The sequence below is a fragment of the Epinephelus fuscoguttatus genome, linkage group LG23 (assembly GCF_011397635.1).
Source record: "Epinephelus fuscoguttatus linkage group LG23, E.fuscoguttatus.final_Chr_v1".
NCBI lineage: Eukaryota > Metazoa > Chordata > Actinopteri > Perciformes > Serranidae > Epinephelus > Epinephelus fuscoguttatus.
The window spans coordinates 6,685,655-6,706,764 of record NC_064774.1 but is presented as its reverse complement, the minus strand read 5'-3'; the positions used below and the strand labels follow the sequence as shown (position 1 = coordinate 6,706,764).

At 44.4% G+C, this 21,110-nt stretch overlaps 2 protein-coding genes across 22 annotated transcripts; one reads left to right on the top strand and one right to left on the bottom strand.

Annotated features, from left to right (window-relative positions):
• Positions 1 to 9,138: 9,138 nt before the first annotated feature.
• Positions 9,139 to 19,857, bottom strand: LOC125884237 (H-2 class II histocompatibility antigen, A beta chain-like). Of its 20 annotated transcripts, XM_049569119.1 has the most exons (9): positions 19,736 to 19,857; positions 18,607 to 18,879; positions 11,510 to 11,767; positions 11,202 to 11,397; positions 11,034 to 11,089; positions 10,676 to 10,731; positions 10,133 to 10,563; positions 9,909 to 10,022; positions 9,139 to 9,800 (listed from the first exon to the last, which is right to left on the bottom strand). In XM_049569119.1, exons 1-3 carry the CDS (start codon positions 19,788 to 19,790, stop codon positions 11,550 to 11,552), a joined length of 546 nt encoding a protein of 181 aa, XP_049425076.1. In that variant the 5' UTR covers positions 19,791 to 19,857; the 3' UTR covers positions 9,139 to 9,800; positions 9,909 to 10,022; positions 10,133 to 10,563; positions 10,676 to 10,731; positions 11,034 to 11,089; positions 11,202 to 11,397; positions 11,510 to 11,549. The 20 variants fall into 20 exon arrangements, with proteins under 20 accessions (XP_049425076.1, XP_049425073.1, XP_049425079.1 ...); XM_049569116.1 differs by lacking the exon at positions 11,202 to 11,397 and having other exon boundaries at positions 10,133 to 10,535; positions 10,704 to 10,731; positions 10,844 to 11,061; positions 11,426 to 11,767; XM_049569122.1 differs by lacking the exon at positions 11,202 to 11,397 and having other exon boundaries at positions 10,133 to 10,423; positions 10,704 to 10,731; positions 10,844 to 11,061; positions 11,426 to 11,767.
• Positions 11,778 to 18,580, top strand: LOC125884234 (uncharacterized). Of its 2 annotated transcripts, XM_049569107.1 has the most exons (5): positions 11,778 to 15,314; positions 15,538 to 15,771; positions 15,878 to 16,111; positions 17,388 to 17,493; positions 18,428 to 18,580. In XM_049569107.1, the coding sequence occupies exons 1-4, from the start codon at positions 14,751 to 14,753 to the stop codon at positions 17,490 to 17,492; spliced, it is 1,137 nt and encodes a 378-aa protein (XP_049425064.1). In that variant the 5' UTR covers positions 11,778 to 14,750; the 3' UTR covers position 17,493; positions 18,428 to 18,580. The 2 variants fall into 2 exon arrangements, 1 of the variants encoding a protein (XP_049425064.1); XR_007448670.1 differs by lacking the exons at positions 11,778 to 15,314; positions 15,538 to 15,771; positions 15,878 to 16,111; positions 17,388 to 17,493; positions 18,428 to 18,580 and adding exons at positions 15,375 to 15,431; positions 16,463 to 16,892.
• Positions 19,858 to 21,110: the final 1,253 nt, after the last annotated feature.

The following is a 21,110-nucleotide window of genomic DNA, read 5'->3' as shown; positions in this document are numbered from 1 at the left end:
AAACAATCTCTGCACTAATCCAGACCGTTAGCAACACACGTCACATTGACACAGACTCATTAACAAACAGGCTTTCAACAGAGCTGCATCCAAACAGGCATCTCAAAGTTCCCGCTTCTTTTCCTTTGTCTTTGTCCTGACCACACAGTCAGACAAACACCTCCCCTGAAACTGAAGCAGCCTTGATTTGGCCATTTTGGTAGTTCTCTGTTGTCAGCCATTTTGTTTTTGTTTTGCTCTTTGATCACCACACCCGCCTTTGTCTTTCTCTTCTTTCTCTCTCTCTCTCTCTCTCTCTCACACACACACACACACACACACACACACACACACACACACCAAGCTCGTATATAGTTAGTTAGAATTTGTGTGTTTTGGTTTGCTTTGCTAATATGTGAATAAATATAATTCTTTGGAATCATGCCTGCTGTCTGTTTAATGTTGCACAAGAGTGAATGAACAGTCAACCTCTGCTGCGTCAAGAACTCCGAAATCCTTCAGGCGTTACTGTTAATTCTGGTTGTTGTCATTAATTTAATTATTAATCAAACTCCAAATTAATAGTTTAGCCTATTTTATGAGACTGATATCTTTAACTGGCTATCATTTTTCCCTTTACGGGAATGGTGCCCCACGAGGTGATTTAATGTTAATTAAGTCACATTATTTAACATGATTATTAATAATAATCATTAATTATTTCTGATAGCCAATTTAACCCCAACATATTTGGTGCCTCCGTGTGAAGCCTAGTGTGTTGACCCCAACATTTATGGTACCTTCATGTGAGGTAAATATATTTTGACCCCAACATTGTGGTTATTGGGATCTGCGCCAGGTTTCTTGAGTGTTGGGGTGACAGCAGCTGTTTTGAGGGGTGAGGGAACAATTCCAGTGGTGAGGGAAGAATGGATTATGTGCATGATGAGAGGGGCCAGAGAGGGAACGGTGGCTTTAACAAGAGCAGTTGGAAGGGGATCTGACTGGCAGGTTGATGATTTGGATTTTTTGTTCAGACCAGTGGTTTTGAAAACGGAAGGTAGAGCAAATGCTGAGAGTGACTGGGAAGGGGACACAGAGGGGAATAAGGAAGATGAATTGTGAGAGGAGCTGGGAGCAAGTTGCTGATGGATGTTGTGAATATTAGCAGTAAAAAAAGATAGAAGGGTATTACAAAAGACAGTAGAGTACATCTGTGGAGGAAGAGAGTCTGGAGGTTGAGTAATGTTGCTGAGGAGTGAAAACAGGGCCCTTGAGTTGCCGTCGTTTGAGTTGATGAAACCAGAGTTATAGGTGGATTTAGCCTGTGAGATGCAGTCCTTGTAGTGGACAATGTGGTTGTGATATATTTCCTTGTGCACAGTAAGACCAGTCTTATTGTAGAGGCATTCCAGTCGGCGTCCTTTGGATTTAAGTTGTCTGAGAGTGGGAGTGAACCATGGTGAGGAGCGGGTGAAAGTGACAGATCTGGTTTGCCACGCACTTGACAGCTGTAAATAAATCCGGGGGGAGTGGATTCATTAAGTGGAATAAGATCATTGGGCAGTTGCCACGTTTCTGTTAAACAGAGAAAATCAAGCTTATGGTCCGTGATGAGATCCTGTATTAGCTGACCATTGCTCGTGAGCAAGCGGCTGTTTAACAGTCTGAAATTGGTATTGGTGTTATCATGCTTGTGAGATGAGGAGGCAGGGGCACTCAGTTTTATGTAGGAGAGGTTATTTTTATTTACAGCTTTGAAGGTGGACTGAGGGCGGAAGGGTCTGACAGTTACAATGGTGGCAATGGGGAGAGCAGCAGCAGAGGGGTGTAGTGACAGCAGGGGCCTGTAGGGGGAGTAGACGGAGACAGTGGTACACTGAGAAGGCACAGTAGAAGAAGAGGGAGGGACCTGTGTGAGTGGGTGGGAGAGGTGAGTAAACAGTCAGTCAGGTGGGTATGATTGGACAGCGTGCTGCAGGTTGGCTTTTAACATGTAGCTGCCGAGTCTGTTTGGATGGATACCGTCGGGTTTTAACAAGGATTGGTGATTCCAGAACAAGTTGAAATGATCTATGAAGCCTACACTGAGTGCCCTGCAGACAGACTGGAGCCAGGTGTGGAGCTGGAGGACTCTGCTGAACTCTTCTATCCCACAGCCGTGAGGAGAGAGCGGTCCACTGATGAAGATGGATTTGCCGGTGCTGGTTAGGAACTGTAGGAGTTGTCTGAACTGTGATTTGGTCACCTCAGAGTGTCGAAGGGACGAATCATTAATTCCAACGTGAACAATAATCCTGTGGATGGAGGACGGCAATGTGTTCAGCAGATCGGGGAGTTTTTGCAGGATGACAGGGACTGTGGCTCCGGGGAAACAATGTGTTACGGCATTAAAAAAGTGTTTGTGTCATGTTATTGAGTCCCCAATAATTAAAGTTCAGTCAGACAACTCTGGATTGAATTTAGCATTTTTATTGAGCATAAATATTTGCATACTGAAGCAGAGCATGAATAGTTTTAGCATGGCTGAAGCAAGATTGGCGTCAGGCTCTATCTCAATTTATTCATTCCCTGAAAATGATCTGCATGACAGACATTACAGGGAATGAATAGCAGACCCCCAACAGCTTGAGATGCAGAGCCTGAAGCTGCCCAATTATGAGAATGGTGGAGCATCTACCACAGAATCAGTCCTGTCAGTCTATTAAGCCTAAGAGGATAATTACCAGCAAACCCCTTCCCAACAATCCATCAGATACAACCGTAATGTGCCGCTGAACATTTATTGAAGCCGGATTACAGGGCATGAGCACTCATCATTTTTTGAGCCTGCAGAATTTCATTTTTGTTGAAGCAAATATATCTGACGTAAGCAGCCGAAGACCATCGGCACAGAGACTTAACGGAGGGCGTGGGCACGAGCAGCGCTGCAGTTGTAGCTGGCCCAATTTGGAGGGAGGGAGCAGTGTACGCCGCTGGAGACAGTCCACAGCTCAAGCAGAGTTCACGCAGCCTTTCAGAAAACCAAGATCTGGTCATGGCTTGCTGCCATCAATGGTGAAAAGCGGGTCACTCAGAGCGGGAGCAGGTCGGGTTTTCAGGCAGCTCAGCATGGAGGCTAATGGACAGAAAGCAGAATTCATTTTTGCAGTCACCACAGGCGTTCCTTTATTCATCCCATCTGTCTTAGAATGTTTTAAATAAACAGTGAAATGATCAGATTCTAATATTAAATCAGAAAAACAGAGGTCGTGCAGAGGGTTGAAAGAAAGAGACCGAGTGGTGAACTCCCCACACCTCATGAAACCATAAAACGCCTTTAAAAGAACGGCTTCCAACATTTTGTTAACTCCAGGAGTGAACAGCCCAGATCTTAACTTTGAAATCATCCTGTGCACCAAGGAGAAGTGAGAGGTAAGCGTTTATCATAGCCTGGAGGTCGCTCTTTTGAGGCTGTTGAGAAGCAGGCGAATGCTGGGATGTGTTAACAGGCTACAGACTGAAGGATCTTGACAACGAAGATGAAACTGAATGCCGGCTATCATGGCTTTAATGGAGAGAGGCTGCAACTTACGGGACTCAAAAGAGTGGACAATAAATGTGCAAATGAAGGGAATATTGACTGGCAAGGGTGGGCAAGCAAAACGAGCACAGAAAGAAGAGAAGAACCACCAAACAGAATCATAAGTTTTTAATGTGTTCTTTGACAGACCTTTCCTCATGTATTTGGCAGCAGAATTTAGCAGAGAGGGCAGAGGGCCTTTGCATCCTAATCTAGAATGACTTGAGAGAACGGAGGGCAGGGCAGGCCACTGGGCTTGGCGTTTGGACACAAGGTTTTGAATTTCTGAAATCTAAAACGAGAGAGAGCATCAGCTACACTGTTGTCATGACCAGGAATATAGACAGCGCGCATTAAAAAATTACCTGTCATGCATGTCCAGGTGAGGCGTCTGAGAAAACGATTGATTGTGGGCGTCTTGGAGCGCCCTTTGTTAATCATGTTAACAGTAGCTTCATTATCACACGAGACTACAATCTGTTTCCGAGACCATTTGCTGGCCCACAATAAGGAAGCCACAACAATTGGGTACAGTTCCAATAATGATTTGCAGTCTGACGGTAAGTAGAGCATTTCCTCAGGCCAAGCTGCAGAAAACCATTCGCCCTTGAAGAAACCGACAGAGGGAGCGGCGTCTGAAACGCAGTCTCAGGACAAAGAGTGGGGCCGTGGCTAAATGATCCGCAGATAGAGCACGATAAGGCTTGATGTCCGGTGAAGTGTCTGCTTATTAAAGCTAGATCTACGACTGACCAGTCTATCTGTTGATTAAATTTCTGGATGTACATAGCGGATTTAGATGAAAAACTCTTGTGGTACTCGTAGAAAAGAGTCCCTCCGTATGACGTAGCCAAGTCAGAAATAATAGCAAGGTACGTGTCCAGCTCTTGTCTGCGTTCAGGAAAGACTTCACAAATAGTGTCTCTAAAGACGCCAAAAGCCACATTGAACTCAGCTAGTGTCAGTGATTTGACAATCTAGGGTCATTATCCTTTAAAGACAGAGAAGTCGCTGCAGTCCACCATCCGTTTATCTGATGTGTCAGAAACACAAATCAAAATCTTGACCAGATTAACGTCCTGCCCTGCGATAATCTGGTTCCTGAGAGCATCAGGAATAGCCCCAGCTGGGGACAGAAACGGCACACCCGTAGTTGGCGCAGGAACTGCAGTTCCCAGAGTCCTCCGGGGCAAGGACAGCACATCAAGGGTTCCCCGCACGGAGGGAAAGCGGAAGTGGAGCCTGCTGCGGTGGATTCGAGCACAACAAGACGCTTATTCACGCTGATTAAGGAGGATTTAATATCGGACAGAGCCGACAACAGTTCATCATTCGGCTGAACAAACGCCTGAGTGGAAGACAATTTCCCCTTCTTCCGGGAAGTGTAAGTAGACTTCACTGCGCGTTTTTTGGCAGGGGCTTTCCCCGTCTTGCTTTTCGTGGCGGGGCCCTCTGGCTCTGGATCTTCAATCGCACTGGGAACGTGCTCTCGAACAGTTCTTCATGACTGAGGCCTCATGGAGCAGAGACGCCGCCAGGCATACAGAGTCTCGAGGATCCGGATCGTGGGCCAGTTGCTCAGTTGCTTGAGAACCAGGCGAGAGCTGCGACGAGGAGCTGCGGGAAGGGCTCTCTGATCCCCAGAAGGAGAACGTGCTTCGTTGTCGGTGTCCGGGATTTCCAACAACCCGCCTTCGCTTCCGGACTCGGATGAGACGGAGGACATGATGGCAAGGATCAGAGGCCCCAGTAACGTCAAGATGAAAAGCTTCATAGGCAGCACACAGCAGCGGTGGCAGCAGAAACAGCAGCAGAGCAGCAGAGCAGCAGTAGCACCATGCAGCATGCAGCAGCAATAGCACCATGCAGCATGCAGCAGAGCAGCAGTAGCACCATGCAGCATGCAGCAGCAGAGCAGCAAGGAATGATCAGGTAAGCACAGGGGGTTTAAATAGCCCGCCCTATCAGCTGAGGAGAGCATGTGGCTGATTAGCTGATCAGGATTGGCGCACTTGAGTTGTCTGCCTGAACTAGCTCCGCAGGCTTCGCATCATTAGTCGGAGGACAAAGGGGGCGAGGGGATGCTGAATGTGGGGTCTCACGGCTGGATGAGGTGGGAGAAGAGGTCGGTGGAGGAGACTTCACCAGAGGCGATGAAGTGGCTGGAGAGGGACCGACAGAGAGGGGGGCGGGAGCGCTCTGCTGCGCCGGTGTAAACAGCGGCATGGAGCGGAGACACACACACACACACACACACACACACACACACACACACACACACACACAAAATGGCTTATTTTCGGTATAAAAAGTTATTGGAGACTGGATACTTATTTTTTTACCTTTTATAACAGTCAGTTTCAAAGATTAGTGACAGCATTGGTTTTGATGCAGTATTAGTTTTGTGCAACCCTCTACATAGAGTTGTGCATAGAAATCGATTTTCTGGCTGTCATATCATTTGCAGATGCACAACAACCATATCGAAGGAGCCATTTTGTTTTTTTGTATAAGAACTACAAGGCGTTGCATTTTTGAGTTCAGTCGATGACGTAATCGCCACGCGTCTGTCATTAATAGAAATAGGCACAGGTGTGTGAGACCTGTGGACGCTGAGAAGAGAAATTGTTTTTCAGCCGCTACAAGCACTCGTAAATGAAGTGTGTATAGAGCCTTTTGCTTTACGTTATATATTTTTCATTCATTGATACTTGAGCGATGTTTTTTGTAGAATACCTTGATAAGCGCTATTTTTGATGCATGCATGCATACGTATTTTATTTTGTTTGTTGATAGAGCACACTCACACACACACACACACACACACACACACACACACACACACACACACACACACACACACGCACACACACACACACACACACACACACACACACTCATTCACCCCACGTACTCATTTATTCAACTATAAACCAACCCGGACCTTCAAGCAAGTACTCAACCAATGTAAGTAAACAAATGTGGACCTTTAAATGAAGCGTGTTGGAGACTGTGCCTTTAGGCGTCCCTTAAATGAAAGTCAAGACACATATGGTGATGCGCCAGCACCATCTGCTGGAGACACCAGGTTAATTCAAGATCACTCAGGCCTGTGTGTTATTCTCTGCTCGGACTTTGCATTTGTCACCGAAAATAGAAAAATAATGATTACCTGTGTCAGCAGGCTCGTTCGAGATGAATTTCGCCAGGCAGAAAGTGGACAAGAGCCGGCGGCTGCAGCGCGGATTAGGGGAAGAAAAAAAAACCACACGCACCAAAGGACTTATTTTCAATATAAAAGTTATTGGAGGCTGAATATTTATTTTTACCTTTTGTAAGTCTTGGATGTTTCAGACAACATTGGCTTTGATGCAGTATTAGTTTTGTGCAACACAGTAAGCTAGTTTCTGCCTTTTATGTAGCCAGAAACTGTATGGAGGTTGTCAGCATATTAGAGAGAGAGATGGATGCACAGGTGCGCACAGGTGTAGGAGACGCTAATCATCAGAGGCACGGACTAACGTCAGTATTGTAGCCTACAGACTTATATCGTGTGACTATAATATATCAACCCGCTCACATTTTGGATGCATTCAGGTTTCATTATTGTGAAGTGTTTGCTGAATGTCACAGGGAATCATGCTCTCCTGGCTCTCGTCTTGGCTTGATGTCTCCGTGGCTCAACGTGTCTTTGGAGGATATCAGTGGAAACGGCGACTCATTAATGTGACTGATGTCCAGACCAGTATACTGTATCATGATGTTCAAAATCACGTATAAAAGCAAGCACTCTGAAAATAAATACACTCGTAAGGTGCACGGCCAAAAACAGTGACAAAGGGAAAAACGCCAGCGCTCTCAAATGTCCCTTTGGTAAGTTTAATAAACCAGCTTGGATGGCAGTACCAGCACACAGACGTTTCGACAGGAAGTCTTCTTCAGTGTGTACCTATGGTTACGGAAGTAGCGTTTAAGTACGCTCGAAGCAAACAGAGCAGAAATGGGAAAAACTTATGCACATACCTTTGCTGGTTTCTGTGCTTTTCTGTATACGCACTGATCTGATTGGTAATTGAGATTCTGCCCCCTCGTGCACACAGTTTTTACTGTTGTTCACAGTGCCTCTTTGTATGAACAGAGTATATTATGCATATGTATATCTGTTTTCGGTGCATCTAGGCTGCTATTAGCTGTGACATACTTTCGCCTGTGAGTTGGTGCTACATTTTATGGCGGAAGTGTGTAGTGTTTTTCACACTCCTGCTCTGTTTGCTTCGAGCGTACTTAAACGCCACTTCCGTAACCATAGTAACACACTGAAGAAGACTTCCTGTCGAAACGTCTGTGTGCTGGTACTGCCATCCAAGCTGGTTTATTAAACTTACCAAAAGGACATTTGAGAGTGCTGGCGTTTTCCCCCCTTTTTCAGTACCATAATGTTGCAAACAACAGCTTTAGATGAATGAAATACAGACACAAAGTGATCACAATGTTTATTTCCTGGTTAGCTGACAACAGGTTCTCAAAGGCCACGCCCACACCACATCTGTCACCAGTTGATTCACACACCAGTTAATCTTGCACACCGGCTCTTGTCCACTTTCTGCCTGGCGAAATTCATTTCAAACGAGCCTGCTGACACAGGGAATCATTATGTATCATCCATGTCACCTTTTGCACCCCTGAAATGAACTGACAAATAAGATGACGAATCAACCCCTTCTATGATGAAGTTTCTAAAGGTGTGACAGGATCAGATATTTCTTCAATAAACAATATAAAAACTACAGAAATATTCAGTGAAAACATGTTTAAAAACAGAATTTAACACTGATTCATGGCGTCCCGTGGTGACCTTTGACCTGGTGCATCACTGAAGGCCACAGTGTCTTTGTCCATGATGAAGGCAGACAAGACGCCACTGCTCGGCCTGAAATATCAGCTCAACACAAAGCATTTACCAGCAAACCCAGAGGTCTGAGCTAGCAGAGCCTCTGATGCTAACGCTAGCAGCCAGACTGGACCAGGTGTTCAGATTTAGTCAGTCTACCTGTGACGGACAGACAGTTTGGGTGGTCGAGGACAGGGGGACAACTGTGTCCAACATCCAGCAGCTTCACTACGACACGTCTGACAACATTCAATTGAATGATGATTTCTAAACACTTTCACAGCAAAACCTGATGTTTGTGATTAATTCAGATTGATTAATTGTCGGGAACAGAGACACAGAATGATGTGAAGCAGGACGACATGATAACGGTCAAAATTATAATCAGTTATTTTGATCAATATTAAGATCAGCGTAATTTATTGTGATGACTCTTTGATTTTAGGCACATCAACATATTTTCAGTTTCACATTAAAATAAACAGAGCCCTGCTTCACTCTCATGTTGTGCTACGTTCCTGCTGACGTCCAGATCTGACCATCAAAGTGGTGCCATGGCCTCATGGTCATTTAACCGTGGGGAGCCAAAATGGTGACAGTGATGACATGTGATGAGTCGTGCAGCTCTAATATGACCTGTTGATGTCAGACATGATAGATGTGGTACTTCCTGTTTATTAACATGGTTAAATAACTCCACAGTGTGTCAGAGAGTTTTCTGATTGTTTATTGTGGTTAGAAAAATGTTCACTCCAGTAAAATATATAAATCCAACAATCAGACAACCTACGAGCCCCAAAATCATTTAAAGAACTGGATCATATTTGATTTGAAACTAAACTCAGAGTCAGATTGTCGATAGAAGCGTCTGTAAAATCTAGATTTGAGCCAGTGAAGCATTTTATGAGATCCAGCTGTGAGTCCAGACTAAACCTGGTCCAGGACTGTCAGAGTAAAGACCACAGTCCTGGATCAGAGTTCAGACCAGCTCAGTATCATCAGAGTCCAGACTAAACCTGGTCCAGGACTGTCAGAGTAAAGACCACAGTCCTGGATCAGGGTTCAGACCAGCTCAGTATCATCAGAGTCCAGACTAAACCTGGTCCAGGACTGTCAGAGTAAAGACCACAGTCCTGGATCAGGGTTCAGACCAGCTCAGTATCATCAGAGTCCAGACTAAACCTGGTCCAGGACTGTCAGAGTAAAGACCACAGTCCTGGATCAGGGTTCAGACCAGCTCAGTATCAGCAGAGAATCAGGTGTTGCAGCACTGACAGTCATGAAGCAGGTTGAAGCAGCAGCTGCTTTTTATTCCATCTGACAAGCAGCTACAGGTCCAGGATCAGTTACTGGGGACCAGAATCCTTCCTGGATTAAAGAGACGAGGACAGGGTCAACAACAAAGACAGACACCACGTCATTAAAACTGGTCCAAACTGGTGTGAACTGGTTTTAGACTGTGTGTAGTGTTCTGACCTCGGGCCTTCCTCTTGTAGTAGATGAATCCAGCCAGAGATAAGACCAGACCCAGGATCAGTCCTGAGGCTCCGATGGCAATCTTGTTTCTCTCAGACTCAGGCATGGACGGGTCTGAGGACAGACAGGTGAGCAGACAGACAGGTCAGCAGATATACAGGTGGAGAGACAGACAGGTGAGCAGACAGACAGGTGGAGAGACAGACAGGTGAGCAGGTATTTACCCCAGTCAGTAACCAGAGGTTCTCTCAGGCTGGCGTGTTCCACCACACAGGAGATCTTCTCTCCAGACCTGCTGACACAAAACACATCAGTGATTCTGTTACACTCTCTGAGAAAAACTGGACCTGTAGCTACCTTGATGTGGACCTGGACCTGTAGCTACCTTGATGTGGACCTGGACCTGTAGCTACCTTGATGTGGACCTGGACCTGTAGCTACCTTGATGTGGACCTGGACCTGTAGCTACCTTGATGTGGACCTGGACCTGTAGTTACCTTGATGTGGACCTGGACCTGTAGCTACCTTGATGTGGACCTGGACCTGTAGCTACCTTGATGTGGACCTGGACCTGTAGCTACCTTGATGTGGACCTGGACCTGTAGTTACCTTGATGTGGACCTGGACCTGTAGCTACCTTGATGTGGACCTGGACCTATATCTACTTTGATGTGGACCTGAACCTGTATCTACCTTGATGTGGACCTGGACCTGTAGCTACCTTGATGTGGACCTGGACCTATAGCTACTTTGATGTGGACCTGGACCTGTAGCTACCTTGATGTGGACCTGGACCTGTAGTTACCTTGATGTGGACCTGGACCTGTAGCTGCCTTGATGTGGACCTGGACCTGTAGCTACCTTGATGTGGACCTGGACCTGGAGCTACCTTGATGTGGACCTGGACCTGGAGCTATCTTGATGTGGACCTGGACCTGTAGCTACCTTGATGTGGAACTGTAGCTACCTTGATGTGGACCTGGACCTGTAGCTACCTTGATGTGGACCTGGACCTGTATCTACCTTGATGTGGACCTGGACCTGTAGCTACCTTGATGTGGACCTGGACCTGTAGCTACCTTGATGTGGACCTGGACCTGTAGCTACCTTGATGTGGACCTGGACCTGTAGCTACTTTGATGTGGACCTGGACCTGTAGTTACCTTGATGTGGACCTGGACCTGTATCTACCTTGATGTGGACCTGGACCTGGAGCTATCTTGATGTGGACCTGGACCTGTAGCTACCTTGATGTGGACCTGGACCTGTATCTACCTTGATGTGGACCTGGACCTGTAGCTATCTTGATGTGGACCTGGACCTGTATCTACCTTGATGTGGACCTGGACCTGTAGTTACCTTGATGTGGACCTGGACCTGTAGCTACCTTGATGTGGACCTGGACCTGTAGCTACCTTGATGTGGACCTGGACCTGTAGCTACCTTGATGTGGACCTGGACCTGTATCTACCTTGATGTGGACCTGGACCTGTATCTACCTTGATGTGGACCTGGACCTGTAGCTACCTTGATGTGGACCTGGACCTGTATCTACCTTGATGTGGACCTGGACCTGTATCTACCTTGATGTGGACCTGGACCTGTAGCTACCTTGATGTGGACCTGGACCTGTAGGTGTACTCACCTGGGCGTGTACTCCAGGTGAGAGTGGATCTGGTAGTACCAATCAGCGTCTGCCAGCTCATCAGTGGAAGTGACATCAGAGGTGACTTCCTTTCCGTCTCTGAGCCAGCTGACTTTGATCTTTTTGGGGTAGAAGTCGAAGACGCTGCAGACCAACATGGCTGAATGTTTACCACCAGAGGGCGTCACAGAGTGCAGTCTGACATACGGCTCAGCTGAAACACACATCAGGATGATGATGATGATGATGATGATGACAGTCAGTATGATGAAGCATTGTGATATGATCATTAACCCAGTAACTCTAAAGGGTTCATCAGGATCAGTGGCACCACCTGCAGTGTTTGAGTCACTATCAGCTGTTGCAGTCGTGTTTCATTCTTAAACTAGTCTGAAATCAATGATGCAGTTCTTCAGCAGCTGTGGAGAAACTCATAACAGTGAGACCTGGCGCTCAGACGTTGTCGTCAGGACAGGACAACAAGGTCAAAGTGTTGTTAGCATTGATAGATGAAGTGTGAGGTGAACACATCCAGACTTTATAAAGTCTCAGCAGCCAGTCTGGTGTTGGTTTGATGCAGGGGCGTAGGAATGAGTTCAACATTGGGGGGGACACATATCAGGAACCTGACAGATCCGTAAATTGTTTGAGCAGAAATACGTCATAAATTAACTACACTGCAAAACATTCACAAGTAAATTTTATTCTGCTGAACAGACACATGTGTAAAGGTAAAGGAGAAGACACTGAATGGATGTAATGAACTGATAGATGACATCAGTTCCTGTGTAGTTTTCTGTCACCAACAGAAGTCTTACAGCACTGCACAGTCCTGCATCTAATCATTAGCGTGCCATGTGATTATTCAGTGTCAAACATGTGCTGTGGTGCACTAAAGGTTGAGAAACACTGGCCGAGGCAAAAGAGCCAAAATGTTTTTTCCTCCTGTCACTTGCAAATTGACTTCCTGTCCAGTGAGTCAAGTTTATCCTGATGGACATGACGGACAGCAACATGGTTCAGTCTGGTTTGAGTCATTGTAGACCAGAGCCAAGCTTGAGCCTGCGGAGGACACTGAAACTTCTCTCTGCCTCAGAGGATGAAACAGAGACGACCAAAAGCAACCTGACCTGGGTTTCCACTTGGCCAAATAGTCTCCGTACTCTACAGACAATCCACCAATGATCCCTGCAGCCTCTGCACTGCTGCTAAATGAGTAGTTCAGGTGCAACATAGAAAGCTGCACTGAAAGTGACTCTCTGTTCAACTCGGGTGTTTCTCAATGACTGCAGCATCAGGTCCAGGTCATCAAGTCACCCTGGTTAAATAGCTCACTGAGCTGTGCCTCTACAACATCCAGGACTTTAAAGAATTGGTCCTTGGCACTTTGAGGCTGATGTGCCTCAGCTCCTTCAATGAAGCGTTTTGGGGGCGGTCTGGTCTGTAGAATGGTAATGGGCTTAACGCCTACAGACTGAACCACAGCCGTCGCCTCTTCAAACAGAGCTTTGAAACTTGCCTCATCTCTCTTGAGTGAGGTCCTCACAACGTGGACAGCAGTCCTCATGTCAGCAGTGGTTTCAGTTCTCTTGTGAAAAGAGGTGTTCAGGCGTTCAAGCTCACAAATCACTGGTGAGTCAAGGAGGAGACCCAAAACTGTTTCCTTTCCTAAACTGCCCTGGCAGGCCGTTAGCAGCAGATGCAGTATGTGAGGCACCACATGCCATCTCCTGCAAGCTAGCCAGCACTGACCCACACTGGGACAGAACAGCTGTGATGGCTTTGCCCCGTACCGTCCATCTTGTGGGACAGACGGGTTTATTGCAGTGCATGATGGATTCTCTGCATGTGCTGTTGCTGCGTGGATCAGTAACATTTTTCAGTTGCCTTTTTCCACTTTTTAAATCCAGAAGTGATGAAGGTGGGCAATAAAAACACCCCCCCACTCTGCACTGCATCATCATGTAGCCAGGGAAAGTCCTTGTACCTCCTCTCTTGGACAGAGACAGTTCTGTTAGACAGAACTTGAGTGTCTATGAATTCTGGGTGTGGCTGATATGGCTCTGTCCTCTGTCCTCTGTCCTCAGTGTCTCTCAGCTGTCTGTCCCTGCTCTGAGACTGCACTTACTACAAGCAAACAATCCCATTTTAAGCTTGTAAAATATGTACTGTTACATGTTACTGTGTCTTTGTGTTCTAGTGCAGCTGAGTGCAGGAGGCGTCAGTGAATCTATCAGCAGTCACTGTACGGTGTGTGTTTCTGTATTTTCACATATACTCAGTCAGAAGTCAGAGAGACGTCCCTTCTTCTGCTGACATCACAGAACTGTGTGAAAAGCTGCTTGAAAACAAATTCAAAGGGGATTCAGAGGAAACTGGCACTGAACAGGCAGCAACTTGACATCAGTCCACACCTGGTCTCCTCTCTGGTTCCATCACATGTTATTTTACACTAGTTCGCTATTTATCTCTACTCTCTGTTGTTCAACTCATGTTATGTTTTATATGCCATTCACTGCATGACCTACATGACTCTCTGAGGTGCTGCCTCGCCCTCTCTAACGTCAGTTGCCAGCTGAACTTCATCTGATCTCTGACATGAAAGCAGCTGACATGAATAAGGTGTAGGTATAAAAATACTGTTGGGAGAGCCCAGAACAAGAGAAAATCACACAGACAGACTAACTCCTTTCTGGATATTGGAAGTGTGTACTGGTTTTCAAGTTACATGGGTTAATAGAACAATCATGTTGTGTTGACGTTGTGTTGCACTTTCAAAATAAAAGCAAGTGAGTTAAAGATTTCACGTTGCCTCCACCCCCCCAGTTCCTACGCCCTTGGTCTGATGCATTAGATGTTTCAGGTCAGCTGGTCAGCTCTGTAGCAGCAGGTTAGACACAGAAGTGACGTTTCTAAAGATGTGAATTCTTATTTTCTTACTTTTGAAATAAATCACCTGGCTCCAGTCAACTTTATAAAGCTCAATATTACAAATCACACATCATTAACTCATCAACTCATGTTGTATCAGTAGGTGCATCAGCTGTAGTATGAGTAGTTGCAGTAGCAGAGTTTTACCAGCAGGTGGAGATACAGACTGTAGTCTGGTGTGTTTAAAGGAAATGAAAGTGATATTTTACTTCTGACTGTATCATTTAAAACAAACTGTGTCAGAGGCGTGTCATGTCAAATATGACATGTTTCCACTGGTCATGATGATCAGAAGGAACAACATTCAGCCTTTACATAAATTATATGTCAATAAACAAGTGGAGCGTGACGCTGTGTTTGAGGCGTGTCATGTCAAATATGACATGTTTCCACTGGTCATGATGATCAGAAGGAACAACATTCAGCCTTTACATAAATTATATGTCAATAAACAAGTGGAGCGTGACGCTGTGTTTGAGGCGTGTCATGTCAAATATGACATGTTTCCACTGGTCATGGTGATCAGAAGGAACGACATTCAGCCTTTACATAAATTATATGTCAATAAACAAGTGGAGCGTGACGCTGTGTTTGAGGCGTGTCATGTCAAATATGACATGTTTCCACTGGTCATGGTGATCAGAAGGAACAACATTCAGCCTTTACATAAATTATATGTCAATAAACAAGTGGAGCGTGACGCTGTGTTTGAGGCGTGTCATGTCAAATATGACATGTTTCCACTGGTCATGGTGATCAGAAGGAACAACATTCAGCCTTTACATAAATTATATGTCAATAAACAAGTGGAGCGTGACGCTGTGTTTGAGGTGTCTCATGTCAAATATGACATGTTTCCACTGGTCATGGTGATCAGAAGGAACGACATTCAGCCTTTACATAAATTATATGTCGATAAACAAGTGGAGCGTGACGCTGTGTTTGAGGTGTGTCATGTCAAATATGACATGTTTCCACTGGTCATGGTGATCAGAAGGAACAACATTCAGCCTTTACATAAATTATATGTCAATAAACATATGTGTGTTTGAGGCGTGTCATGTCAAATATGACATGTTTCCACTGGTCATGGTGATCAGAAGGAACAACATTCAGCCTTTACATAAATTATATGTCAATAAACAAGTGGAGCGTGACGCTGTGTTTGAGGCGTGTCATGTCAAATATGACATGTTTCCACTGGTCATGGTGATCAGAAGGAACAACATTCAGCCTTTACATAAATTATATGTCAATAAACAAGTGGAGCGTGACGCTGTGTTTGAGGTGTGTCATGTCAAATATGACATGTTTCCACTGGTCATGGTGATCAGAAGGAACAACATTCAGCCTTTACATAAATTATATGTCAATAAACATATGTGTGTTTGAGGCGTGTCATGTCAAATATGACATGTTTCCACTGGTCATGGTGATCAGAAGGAACAACATTCAGCCTTTACATAAATTATATGTCAATAAACAAGTGGAGCGTGACGCTGTGTTTGAGGCGTGTCATGTCAAATATGACATGTTTCCACTGGTCATGGTGATCAGAAGGAACAACATTCAGCCTTTACATAAATTATATGTCAATAAACAAGTGGAGCGTGACGCTGTGTTTGAGGTGTGTCATGTCAAATATGACATGTTTCCACTGGTCATGGTGATCAGAAGGAACAACATTCAGCCTTTACATAAATTATATGTCAATAAACAAGTGGAGCGTGACGCTGTGTTTGAGGCGTGTCATGTCAAATATGACATGTTTCCACTGGTCATGGTGATCAGAAGGAACAACATTCAGCCTTTACATAAATTATATGTCAATAAACAAGTGGAGCGTGACGCTGTGTTTGAGGTGTGTCATGTCAAATATGACATGTTTCCACTGGTCATGGTGATCAGAAGGAACAACATTCAGCCTTTCCATAAATTATATGTCAATAAACAAGTGGAGCGTGACGCTGTGTTTGAGGCGTGTCATGTCAAATATGACATGTTTCCACTGGTCATGGTGATCAGAAGGAACAACATTCAGCCTTTACATAAATTATATGTCAATAAACATATGTGTGTTTGAGGCGTGTCATGTCAAATATGACATGTTTCCACTGGTCATGGTGATCAGAAGGAACAACATTCAGCCTTTACATAAATTATATGTCAATAAACAAGTGGAGCGTGACGCTGTGTTTGAGGTGTGTCATGTCAAATATGACATGTTTCCACTGGTCATGGTGATCAGAAGGAACAACATTCAGCCTTTACATAAATTATATGTCGATAAACAAGTGGAGCGTGACGCTGTGTTTGAGGCGTGTCATGTCAAATATGACATGTTTCCACTGGTCATGGTGATCAGAAGGAACAACATTCAGCCTTTACATAAATTATATGTCAATAAACAAGTGGAGCGTGGCGCTGTGTTTGAGGTGTGTCATGTCAAATATGACATGTTTCCACTGGTCATGGTGATCAGAAGGAACAACATTCAGCCTTTACATAAATTATATGTCAATAAACAAGTGGAGCGTGGCGCTGTGTCAGAGGCGTGACATGTCAAATATGACATGTTTCCACTGGTCATGGTGATCAGAAGGAACAACATTCAGCCTTTACATAAATTATATGTCAATAAACAAGTGGAGCGTGACGCTGTGTTTGAGGCGTGTCATGTCAAATATGACATGTTTCCACTGGTCATGATGATCAGAAGGAACAACATTCAGCCTTTACATAAATTATATGTCAATAAACAAGTGGAGCGTGACACTGTGTTTGAGGCGTGTCATGTCAAATATGACATGTTTCCACTGGTCATGGTGATCAGAAGGAACAACATTCAGCCTTTACATAAATTATATGTCAATAAACAAGTGGAGCGTGACACTGTGTTTGAGGCGTGTCATGTCAAATATGACATGTTTCCACTGGTCATGGTGATCAGAAGGAACAACATTCAGCCTTTACATAAATTATATGTCAATAAACATATGTGTGTTTGAGGCGTGTCATGTCAAATATGACATGTTTCCACTGGTCATGGTGATCAGAAGGAACAACATTCAGCCTTTACATAAATTATATGTCAATAAACAAGTGGAGCGTGACGCTGTGTTTGAGGCGTGTCATGTCAAATATGACATGTTTCCACTGGTCATGGTGATCAGAAGGAACAACATTCAGCCTTTACATAAATTATATGTCAATAAACAAGTGGAGCGTGGCGCTGTGTTTGAGGTGTGTCATGTCAAATATGACATGTTTCCACTGGTCATGGTGATCAGAAGGAACAACATTCAGCCTTTACATAAATTATATGTCAATAAACAAGTGGAGCGTGACGCTGTGTTTGAGGCGTGTCATGTCAAATATGACATGTTTCCACTGGTCATGGTGATCAGAAGGAACAACATTCAGCCTTTACATAAATTATATGTCAATAAACAAGTGGAGCGTGACGCTGTGTTTGAGGTGTGTCATGTCAAATATGACATGTTTCCACTGGTCATGGTGATCAGAAGGAACAACATTCAGCCTTTACATAAATTATATGTCAATAAACAAGTGGAGCGTGACGCTGTGTTTGAGGCGTGTCATGTCAAATATGACATGTTTCCACTGGTCATGGTGATCAGAAGGAACGACATTCAGCCTTTACATAAATTATATGTCAATAAACAAGTGGAGCGTGACTGTGTTTGAGGCGTGACATGTCAAATATGACATGTTTCCACTGGTCATGGTGATCAGAAGGAACAACATTCAGCCTTTACATAAATTATATGTCAATAAACAAGTGGAGCGTGACGCTGTGTTTGAGGCGTGTCATGTCAAATATGACATGTTTCCACTGGTCATGGTGATCAGAAGGAACAACATTCAGCCTTTACATAAATTATATGTCAATAAACAAGTGGAGCGTGACGCTGTGTTTGAGGCGTCTTCAGCAGTTTAAACTGTTTATCAGATAAACAAATCTGTACCTGTCAGTCAGGTGAATCAGTAGAGGTGATGTAGATTCACTCACTGTGGTAATGAATGAATTAATGACATGATGGTGTTAATGATGATGATGATGGTGATGAAGGTGTGGATGTTACAGAAACACAGACTCACCTGACTTAGTCAGAGCAGCCTGGTAGAAAATCCCAACGTGGTTCACACAGTACCTCTCCTTCTCAGCTCTCATCTGAGCCAGTATTGAAGGATCATTGTTCCAGTACTCAGCGTTCTTCACACCGTACTCAGTGTATCCAACAAACTTCCCCACACTGCTGCTGAACCTGATGATCTCCAGCTTGTTGTAGTAATAAGACCTGATGTACTCGATGTCCTTTGGATCAGTGGAGTTAAACACACAGCGGTTCATAAAATAACTCCGAAATCCATCTGAGGAACAAAAACAGTTTGACTCATTGTGTAACTGCAGCTTCACATCACTGTATGAACAGTACCAAGTCTGTATTGATCTGTGATCAGTATATTGATGAGTGTATTGATGAGTGATCAGTGTATTGATGAGTGTGTTGATCAGTGATCAGTGTATTGATGAGTGATCAGTGTATTGATGAGTGTGTTGATCAGTGATCAGTGTATTGATGAGTGATCAGTGTGTTGATGAGTGTGTTGATGAGTGATCAGTGTGTTGATGAGTGTGTTGATCAGTGTATTGATGAGTGATCAGTGTATTGATGAGTGTGTTGATCAGTGATCAGTGTGTTGATCAGTAATCAGTGTGTTGATCAGTGATCAGTGTGTTGATGAGTGTGTTGATGAGTGTGTTGATCAGTGATCAGTGTATTGATGAGTGTATTGATCAGTGATCAGTGTATTGATGAGTGTATTGATGAGTGTATTGATCAGTGTGTTGATGAGTGTATTGATCAGTGTATTGATGAGTGTATTGATGAGTGATCAGTGTATTGATCAGTGTATTGATGAGTGTGTTGATGAGTGTATTGATGAGTGATCAGTGTATTGATGAGTGTATTGATGAGTGTATTGATGAGTGATCAGTGTATTGATGAGTGTATTGATGAGTGTGTTGATGAGTGTATTGATGAGTGATCAGTGTATTGATGAGTGTGTTGATGAGTGTATTGATCGGTGTATTGATGAGTGTATTGATGAGTGATCAGTGTGTTGATGAGTGATCAGTGTATTGATGAGTGTGTTGATCAGTGATCAGTGTATTGATGAGTGATCAGTGTATTGATGAGTGTGTTGATGAGTGTGTTGGTCGTACCTGCTGTGTAGAGGCTGATGAAGAGGAGGGAGAAGCTGAGAAAGGATGAAGCCATGTTCCTCTGTTCACCGGACAAACACTGACACAGTCTCACTGAGAGCTGCTCTAAATACCAGAGGGCGTGATGACGTCATCATCATCAGCTGTTGCCAGGCAGACAGTTCACAGTAAAGTCTGCTGCTGGAGCTCACACACACACACACACACACACACACACACACACACACACACACACACACACACACACACACAGTCACACACACACACACACACACACACACACACACACACAGTCACAGTCACACACACACACACACACACACACACACACACACAGTCACAGTCACACTGCAGACTGTCAGAGATCTGAAGTTCTGTATTGGTCATTTATCTCCAGTCTTTGTTTCACATTCAGAGTTATCAGATAATCTGTGACATGTATGTGTCTTTTAATATTCTGGGGCCATAGATGTTTCATCAGTCATCAATAAAAGTAATGTACACACACAGCTGAGAACACACACAGAGTGGTAGTCATGATACAATCTGATGATGCTTTATTAGTTAATTATTGAAATACTGGATTTCTTAAATATGAAACAAAAGATGGTAACACTTTACAATAAGGTACACAAAATTAGAGTAGTTACTGAGGAACTGATGATGAACTAATGATGAACTAACTATTAGTTAATGGTCAGTTCTTCATTTAACTCCTGATCAAATTTCAGAGGAGTAACTACTGAGGAACTAATGAGGAACTAACTATTAGTTAATCATTACCTGCCCTTTTTGATGTCTCACTTTACTTTAGGGTAGGCTACACAAAAAGAGTAACTAATGATTAGGTAATGCTTCAGTACTCATTACCAACTCATTTTGATGTCTCACTTTACTTTAGGGTACACAAAAAAGGTAGGTAATGATTAAGTAATAGTTAGTTCATCATTCATTCCAAATTTTCGGTCAATTGAGCATGTTGAATCAGCGGCAGAGCTTGTCGGTGAGAGAGATCACTCTGATTGGCTGTTCAGGTTTTATTTCCTCGCCCCTGTAGCGAGTGAATCTGCCTGTAGTGAAACCGGGGCTAACCGGTGCTTCCTCCTCAGGCTCCACTTCACTCAGCTGCCCCACAGACCCGCTGCTTCTTCCCACTTTAACCTGAATAACAAACCGGAGCTAGCTGGGAGCGGCTAGCGGAGCGTTAGCCGCAGCATGACCGGAGGGAAGCACAGCCAGTTAGCCTCCGCTAGTCTCTGAGCTAGCCCCGGCTCTCCGTTTGGATCCAACCGGAGCACCGAGCCCTGGTTTGTTATTCAGGTTAAAGTGGGAAGAAGCAGCTGAGTGAAGTGGAGCCTGCGGAGGAAACACCGGG